The sequence below is a fragment of the Rhopalosiphum padi genome, chromosome 3 (assembly GCF_020882245.1).
Source record: "Rhopalosiphum padi isolate XX-2018 chromosome 3, ASM2088224v1, whole genome shotgun sequence".
Classification (NCBI taxonomy): Eukaryota; Metazoa; Arthropoda; class Insecta; order Hemiptera; family Aphididae; genus Rhopalosiphum; species Rhopalosiphum padi.
Window position 1 is genome coordinate 34,516,742 of NC_083599.1, and position 10,118 is coordinate 34,526,859.

The 10,118-nt window shown below is 24.7% G+C and overlaps 1 protein-coding gene across 1 annotated transcript; it reads right to left on the reverse strand.

The window, feature by feature from the left end:
* Positions 1–290: 290 nt before the first annotated feature.
* LOC132926454 (uncharacterized) lies at positions 291–9,251 on the reverse strand. Its single transcript, XM_060990811.1, has 6 exons — positions 9,094–9,251; positions 8,718–8,982; positions 5,175–5,194; positions 2,103–2,154; positions 678–1,405; positions 291–551 (listed from the first exon to the last, which is right to left on the reverse strand). The coding sequence occupies exons 2-6, from the start codon at positions 8,719–8,721 to the stop codon at positions 516–518; spliced, it is 840 nt and encodes a 279-aa protein (XP_060846794.1). The 5' UTR covers positions 8,722–8,982; positions 9,094–9,251; the 3' UTR covers positions 291–515.
* Positions 9,252–10,118: the final 867 nt, after the last annotated feature.

Consider the following 10,118-nt stretch of genomic DNA (forward strand, 5'->3'; position numbering starts at 1 on the left):
TTGAGTAGTGTGTTTTATTTTATTTTATTTTATTAATCTAGAATACACTTTATTTTTAAGTTAAACATCCTTACTTAATAAAAAATTGTTAAAATCTTGCCATTAATATTAAAATAAATGAAATACTACAGTGAAGTAACATTGCATGACATTAATAAATAACAAATATTAAAATACATACTAAATTAATATTATTTAAAAAAATCTTAAACATTATTAGGAAGCATACAAAATACTTGTATGATTTTATAAAAATCATAAGAGTGAAATAGTTATGTTATTTGAATTGGTGTTAGCGGAGTCTAAACTGTTAATTATTAAATTATGAATATATATTAAATCTACCATACTTAATATAATGCAATGCACTATTCAGTAAAATTTATTTTTATATTTGAATAAAAGACATTTTTATTGATCCAATTAATGTAAGTTATAGATTTAATACCTGTAAATTATGCAGTGTAATGAATTCACATCAAATTTTCGTGTTCTATTATAATGGTCTAATTTGGTCAATTTGTCTGGTTATTTGTTGATGTTTGATTTTTCTAGAATAGTAATAATATTGTATTTAATAAAATTATTGTAAAATGGCATAGTAGCAATAACTGCTACTATATAATGTAATTTAATAAATATATTTCATAAACATTACTTTCTATTAAAATCATTACCTTTCTGATGTCAGTTGTAATCTTTACATCATTATTGAGATTATTAATAAGCTCATGAGGATTGTATAAATTGATTCCATTCACATTTTGTAGTTTTCTAACTGAAACCTTTTCTACACATTTTAATTGAAATGATTGTGTTACTTGTGTTCCAGTTGTGATTTTAAAAACATCCATTGAAGGTGAAAGATGCTTATCATTGTAACATATTTTCATAGAGTATTTTAAATGCTCAATTTTTGGTAATACATTTACCACGTTTGGCCCATATATGAATGTAGTACATCTGAGTATGTTACGAGCATTAAATATATTAAACTGCAGTTCATAATCAATTCTTGGTTGTACATATAATGACATGATATTACGAGGTATACAAGAAACTAGCATAAAATCGGTTGGTATCGATGATATTGCTGTAATAGTTCTCGGAAATTCATAATAAAGAAGATTTTGTGTAGTCTGTACATCAATCATAGAATATGCCACTGATGATAAAATTCCAGTAACTGGAGTTGAAATTGATAGCATATCTGATATTTTTTCATGAACTGGATTACCATTTACAGAAACTTTAAATGTTGAACTAGTTAATGATTTATCTGTCTTTGTAGTTGTTGAACATTCTTTGGATGAAACCACTTCCTGGTCTAAAATAATGTCTTTTGGTTCGGTATGAATTTTTAATACAGCATTATCTTGGTCTATCATATTCATACATAGAATTCCTAAAATATTAAACATAATTAATTTCTACTGTCTATAGTCTACACTAACTAAAATTAAAATATAAAAAAATATGTTATTTAAAATGACCTAAATGAGTAATCAATCACATGCAGTTATAATTAATATAATGTTAACATTAATTCAAAATTTCAAAAACTAATAATTTAAGGTATATTATTAAATAGTTAGGAATTAACTCAATGCATTTTTTTATTATATGGAATTCAAATATAATAAAACTACTAAAAATCTTATTTTTTTCTACATGAAAACATTTTTCTTTGAATAAAATTTAACATAAACATTAGACAACTACCACAATATAAATATTTGCTGTATTATACACAATTATATGATATGCCTTAAATAGATATTTTTGAAAAATCAATATTATATTAATATAATATATAATTTATATATTATTACGTACATTCTATTTAATATTAGGTATATATTATACTACTTATTACAAAGCAAATAAAATATATAACATAATCTTCTGAAAATTTATTTATCATACTAATGTTATAAAACTTCAAAAATAAATCCCAAAACAATTTACAACATTTATAAACCAATATACTTATATTAATTATAGTAATTGATTGTAAATATAATTTTTAATCTTTAATTATTTCATTATACATATCTTCTACAGGTCTAACTAACATTTAATATTGTTTTTTATAAACTTACCTGAATTCATACTTGGAATAGTTGATGAATTTACTGTTGTGATTTTATGACCCTAAAAAATTAATATATTTAAAAAATCATATTATTTATAAGACAATTATTAAGTAAAAAATTAAAAGCTATAATTCATAACATAACACAATGAATATTTAAACATGAAATCTATTACAGAAAGGAATTAATCATATTCGGATAAATATGTTGCTTTTTGCACCGCTGTAACATGTTTCCACACAGTTCTTTTGTAAAGATATCCCATCATTTGGACTTCTTAACAATCACAACAAATTTGTAATATGTATTATTTTATTTTATTATTTTTTTTTTGGAATGGATAAAAACTGTTATGGAGATATAATAGTGTGAGTGTCAATTATAATGTTTCACTACCCATAAATTATGATAAGGATATTGCTACATTTTACAGGTTTGATGTATTGTCTTTACAGTTTCAGTTTCCTAGGTGTGTGATTTTGACTAAGGCACTCAAGACACGGAGCTATTCATTAGAAACTAATTACTGATGCAAATCACTAACTATGTTGTTCAATGGAACACAACAGACAACGCTACTAGTTACTAATTATTTACTAAGGCGTGAATGATCAGTTACAAGTGATTTGACTGTCGAGTCACTTCCAAGTTGCGTCACGTCAATTTTTGTGATTTTATTAGTGTCTTATTTTTTCTTATTTAATTTTCCTTAATAAATTAAAAAATAAACAAACAAAAACTTAACATCAAGTTTGTAGAAGATTAGAGAATTGGGATTTTGGACTGGAGAGGGAAAATTAATATTTAATAACCCACTATCAAGAGAGTATTCAGTATTTTCGGTATAAAAACAGAATTAAAATACATGTAATCATTCAAAAAAGCAAAAAATTTAAAAATATATAATCCATTAAAAATAGTTTTAAAAAAGTGATTATGTGGGTACCGCTCTGCTTTACAGTAAATAATAAGTGGGTTACTGTAATGGTATTAAATTTGAATTTAATGATCTAATATCATTGTATACGAAAAACAATTCTGAACAAGGACGGTTTGTCACTTTGCAGTCTACCTTATTTAATGCTAATGAAAAAAAAATCGTGCGTATCTTTAATATTTTTTTTCAATGTCTTCGATTTGTCTGCATAGCAAATATATAAAAATTTAATGGAAGTAAGGTAATAATCTAATGAATTAAATCGTTTTTTTCCACAATAATAGTCATTTATAAACAGTTATTTTCTATTAGCAATGTCCTCTGCTATTACCTGTCCCGTGGAGAGTACTCAAGGCCCTCTTCTCAAGGTCAATTTTTATATTTAAGTAAAAATTAGGTAATATATAGAATCTGGTTACTTTGATTAGTCCTGGTCGCTCTTTTTCTCAAAAGGTATCCCCAGATATCCAAAAAAAGAATAACACACATCATTGTAAAATCAATACATTAAAAAAACGTTTAAATTAAATTTCAATACATTAAAAATAACTTAAAAACACTTTCAAAAATGTTAATAATTTATTTAATGAGTATCTTAAGTTAAATGGGTCAACCAATACACAATAAAAAAAATTATGAATGCATCCTGCATAATAGTAAGCAAAATGTATATTGTATTCATCATGATATTAAATAACGTTTAAAATTAAATTAAAGTATTAAAATATAAGTCCTCTCTGGTTGTCTACCTGAACTACTATTACAATATTTAGTGTTTTAATAAAAATTACCCAGCTTACTTGTTTATACTTTTATCTTAATTAAATAAAGATTAGTAAAATAATCAACTTGAATTAAGAATAGTTATCTATTATAATTAAAAATAGTTTAAATAAAAAATATTGTTAATTTTTACTTAGTTTACAAAAATCTGTTTTTATGAAAAAGTAATTGTAATTCACTCATAAAAGAATTTGAAGAACATTAAGTACTAGCAAGTTTTATGTATTTATTATAAATAGTTTATAGTAACAAATTTATATTTAGTAATTTTATTATTAAATCTGTATTTATGTAATACATTATTTTACAATAATAGTGAATAATAAATTAATATAAAATGGTTAAACCTATTTTAAAAATCTACTTATTATTTTTGTTAATCCTTATAAGTTATAACCTTCACATTATAGATTGAATATGCTGTTTTCAATCTTGTAAAGTATTCGAATACAAATATCTAAACATTTACATTTAAATACTTTTTGAAGTATTTTTATGGTTTTCTAAAAACAATGTTTTTAAGTACTTTAAATAGTTTTTAAAAGTATTTTTAACAAAATTTAAATACCATAAAGTTTGTTTTATTAATTATTTTCCACAAAAATTTGACGAAAATGTTTAAAATGAAAAAAAATGCCACATCCTATTTTATAAAGGGACCTAATTGGAATTTTTTAAGAAAAATGAAAATCTAATAATTTTATCAATATTAGTTGAAATATATTTGATTAAAATATGCAAACAAGTATTTACCTCTAAATAGTCAGACATCTTAAAGTATTTGAGAAAATTTTAAAATCTAAAGTAAGTAGTAACATAATAAGTACCTATCCTGATATACTATATATACATATATAGGTACCTGTATACTGGTACCTGGTGGCTCATACTAGTATTTGAAGTACTAACAAGTAACACACAATGGTTTCACAATATTATACTATTAGTTCTATACTCTCATACCTATTACTATACCTCATACCATAGTGAGGACACCTCACTATACCTACTTCTTCTTAACTGCTCAACACATTAAAAAAAAAATGTACTCAAATAGTAAGTTAATAGCTCAAGACAGGAGCGGCTATTGCTTATATATCTAATTTAATACATCAAAAATATACTTAAAAAAACTAGCAATACCAGTAAGTCACTATTAAAACTATAATAATTTTACAATCTTACTATACTCTGTATAGCAAGAAAACACACAAATCCTGTGTATCATCAATAAACACCCTGCCATTAAGACCAGTTCCACTATAAGTCACATGGAGATTCACAGAATAATCAATTTTTCAGGCATCAGTGTGCTCCCTTGCTAGACAGAGTGTAAATACAAATAAAAGATACCTTACCTGCTGCAATTTTTCATCACCTAAAACCAAATTAATATTATTATTAGAAATATACACTAATACTATATAACAATAATACTATATTACAAAACTTAACAAAACTATAATTCATTTGATGTTAAGTATATGTTAAGTGTAATTATTTATTAATGAGAACTTAATTAATTTTGAAATGTTTTATTAGTTATTTCTTCTTACTAAGTATAGAACTATTATTAATAACAGTCTATGTAAAGAATTAAATATCCTGCATGTGTCGACTGGGTCAATTTAGTATCATTATACTAGATTAATAATAGTTGAGGTTCTTTTTAGGCGAAAATAGTTTTAATGAAAGAATATCTATTTTTATCGGATAAATAATTATATACTTAAAATGTATTTGAATAATTATTTGTATATAAATTTAAATATTTTTTTTTCACATTGCTTTGTCCTCGTTGGCCATATTATTTTTTTATTTTATCACCACAGTTTTAAATAGTATTAAATATTTAATTTTTTTAACTTTCTAATATTTCTTTGTCAGAAATATTTTTTACTGTTAATGCAGACTTCCATTGATTTATCCAGGAATATCCAAAGCGTATTGACTGATTATTTATTGTAATTTTTCAAATATTTATTAACATAGAGAATTGAAATACATTTAAAACCTTTACTGTAATGAACATTAAATAAAATAAAATTATATGACAATTCTATAACTAATTCCATAGATCATTCATTCCAAGAACTCTCGTGTAAGTAATTTAGAGTGACTCGTGGTGTTTATAATACATTGATTATTGATTTAGTACCATTTTATAAATTACGAATCTCGTGCAAATAAAATAAAATAATCTACGAACTAATAATAATAATTTAGTTAAACCTTGTTACAGTTCACGCTGTTACTGTGTAGTTTGATAATCTTGTTTACTGAAATTATAAATTTACTGTTAATTTTGTATATATTTTTTTTCGTATACTGTTACTGTTAAGACTTATTATTAAATTTGTATCTAAATAAATGAAATATGAAGTATCAACTTTTATTATATTATAATTAGTATTTTTATAGATATATAAATAGTTAGAAAATGTATTTTCCTGCGAACATAGCAAGTGGCTTTGTAAAAATTATTTTATTAACTTCTTATCGTGTATAATGGGATATATAAAAAACAAATTATGTGGTAGACAAATAAACAAAGAATTTAATTTTTATACTATTTTACTATCAACTAAGATTTAGTTAAATGTAACTATATTTTCTTATTAGTTATTTATTGCTATTCTATATAAAAAAAAAAAAAAAAAACTATGCATTATTTATTATTATGAAAAACATGTAGGTATATAAAATATATTTAATTTTATGTCTTTTGATACTATTGTTTTAAAACATAAATTATAAATAAATATAGGTAATTAGTAATAAACTAATTTTTGTTAATTTTTAGTTATTATTTGTTGCTACATGTTATTGTTTGGTGGCATTTGCTGGAACATTTAACATTTTTTTTAAAACAAAAACGCTGACCGGTCTACCTATAGTAATTACCAATACTTATTTATATTTTTAAATAATACATAGTTTTTTTTTATATAGAATAGCAAAAAATAATTAATAAGAAAATATAATTCAATTTTTAAAATAATACATATTGTTCATTTTTATTATTTCACTGACTTAAAACATAAATTTAACTTAATGTCTAGGCCGATAGTAAAATTGTATAAAAATTAAATTCTTTGATTATTTGTCTAGGCATTTAGTAAAATGCCTGATTTGATCGTATTCCCACGATATATACATATGTATTAGATGTATTAAAATTAAACAAAAATATTAAATAAGTACTAAAAACAAAATATTGGTAATTAAATTTACTATACGTTAATGAATTTATAAATATTATTATCCAATCTATTAATTGTTATTTAGGCATCACCTCTAAACATAATTTTAGATTTCGATGTACATGGGATGATTCAATAAGTATGCTCATTTTTTTATTTAATGATGAATTTATTCAAATTATGAACTTTGAAATATTTAAATATACTTAAAGACAATATTTTCCAATTATTGAGATTTTTATACTACTAAGTGTCTCGTGGTGATATTAAATTCTTAATTAAAATATTATTCCCCCTTATTTATAATAAAAATTATTTAGTGGATAATTGTTTTGAAAATATTTTGTGAATCACTGTGAAACATGTTGTTCAAAATAAAATCTTAATAAATATTGCATTTATGTTTTTGTTGATCCGTAGAAGGTTTAATCATATTTTTGATTTTAAATAAATACATTATGTTGTACCTTTTAGCTTCTTAAAATAATGAAGCTATAATATGAATTTTAATTATTTTAATTTTGACAATTTTTATGAATTTTATAGCTTAATAAATGGAAAATACCTTTAAATATAAAAAATGGAATTGTTCCTTTAATAATTACTCTAAAATACTGAAAAAAAATAATAATTGCAAATTTACTAGTACATATTTGATATCAGATAAGATAGATTCATGTAATATTGTAAGGAGACAATGCTGTAATTGAAGCTTTATGAGAACGTTCAGTTAATAATGATAATTAGTTGTACCTACATTTTGGTAGTTTTCACAATAGGTAATGAAAATGAGGAAAAAAACAGGGTACATATTTAAAAAAAAGTAATTTACTTATGTATAAGCTTATATTGATTATCCCTATATCATTAATATTAACTATTAATGTACATTTATAACAGTTTTGATTTGTATTTAGAACCTACAATTAAGAAAATTACTATATAACAAAAACCAATATATTATTTTTACTAGTTACTATCTAGCTATACAGTACAAATGTACAATGAAACTTTTCTATTACTGTTACCAAATGAACTAAAGAATATTACCCACACATAAACATGACTATGAACCAAAGTTAACTGTAATAACTAATTACACATAATAACTAATAAAACAAGTAATAACAGTAATGTTCAATATTTGTTCATAATGAGTAATGACCAATACCTAACATATTCTGATGACTAATATAGGTAATGGGTAACACAATGTCATCTGTCAACAAAAATGTATTAGTCTGCCTGGAACATAAGGATAATGTATTGTATTATAATAATTAATAAATAAATGTTGTATTAAAACTACTGCGGCTACTAGGAATTGCACTAAACCAGTAATCCTAATTTTAAACATGTGCTTCTCACACCAAAAACAGCGTATTACACACATTATAGTCTCTGTTGACGAATAGTTGTACGTAGCATTTAATACTAACATATGTGATCGAATAACAATTATTAACGCACAATCTTGACTTACGCAGCGCAACCGATGTCGATGAAATTTGAATTTATTTATTTATTTATTTTATTAATAAAAAGCTGCGAGTTGATAGAATATAATATCATTTTGTTCCAGACAGACCTTTACAGAAGTCACAGATTTTTACCCAATGGGTACTAGATATTGTTCATAACAATACAATATGTTAAGTATTTTATTTCGTTTAAATAGGTAGGTACTGTAGCACTTACTCATTGCAACAGCACTTATTGACTCGCCTTAGCAATTGGAGTTGCAAACGGTGCGTACGACCAGCGAGTGGATACTGTGGAAAAAATGTATCTAACTAAGCACTAAACGGATACCACAAAGACTTAACAGCGAACAGGTGAACACTAAGCGACGGGTATGTAACAAGCGGGTGTTTTTATTGAATATCGAAGTTAGTATGACACTTCTGGGCTCTGGCAATCCGGCCGGCCGATGGTCCGCTAGGAGCTAACCGAGCGCTGGTGCCTGGTAAGTCACAAAATAATTACCATCAAAAACGTGACTGGCGCCGTTTGATTTTTTTTTTTGTTTATGGTAGAAAAGATAAATCTATCCAACCAAATAGCATGCCCTTACCCGATATAATATTATTATTCCGTCTGGTGTCAATTCGGATTCCGAGCCTCGGCCCACCGACTGCCAAGATCTTATGACTTTCCAATCATAGATGATAATAATATTATTAAAAAAACTGTATATTATTATATTGCACCATAGACCAATATGTTACTGTTTTTTAGCCTCCGAAGTTGGTTGGATCCTTATCACGATTAAAGATAATATCTTTAACTGACAGACAAGGTGGATATATATCCACCTTGCTGACAGACTATAACCGTATTCGTTATCAACGTTTTCCCGCCATTGAGCTATCTTGGTAGTACCCGTACAACAATAACACACGACGTAGATTTAAAAATTCAATCAATGTATCCGACAATTTAATGAGCTCGCCACAGTACTTTGGCGACATATATTTATAATAACACAAAAACTAACTACACACTTTTTAGTTCATGTAGGTATTAAACAGATTTAAACCCCCCCCCCACCCGAGAATTGATCCTGGATACGTGCTTGCTACCATATATTTTAAAGTAGGTGGCAAGAGGCAACAGGTGGAATATATCGATTAGAGGTGTAGGTAACAGTTGGGTATTGCCGAGTTGGTATAATTTGTATAATTATTATATTAATATATTATAATATGAATATTAAGAGAGAAATACTTTAAATTTAAATGTCACATATTGTATTTATTATTTATAAATAAAAACATAACAATAATTATATAATACATTTGCTTAAACTAAGAACTTTCTTGAAACTATAAACAATTACAATTCAAAATAAATATCTAATGATACTAGATTCTTATGTTAGAGGGTGTTGAAAGTGAAGGGAATCGCCAACTAAAAAGAGATATATAATATAAATATATTTTCTTAGTTCATGACATTAATGCATTAAAGTGAAAAGTATCTGTTTATTATAATATTATAGAAATTAATAAAAAAAACCTAACCTGTCCTAGGTAGGCAATAGATACTAGGTACTATTCTGCTGTATATTAGGTATTTAGGTGCCACCAGTGTCAAGCG

What these genes read in the sequence shown, in the direction of transcription:
- LOC132926454 (XM_060990811.1), bottom strand. An exon ending in GTGATGAAAAATTGCAGCAG is followed by an intron (nt 2,155 to 5,174) that starts GTAAGGTATCTT and finishes TTAATTTTTTAG; the next exon opens with GGTCATAAAATCACAACAGT. An exon ending in TATTCCAAGTATGAATTCAG is followed by an intron (nt 1,406 to 2,102) that starts GTAAGTTTATAA and finishes TTAATATTTTAG; the next exon opens with GAATTCTATGTATGAATATG.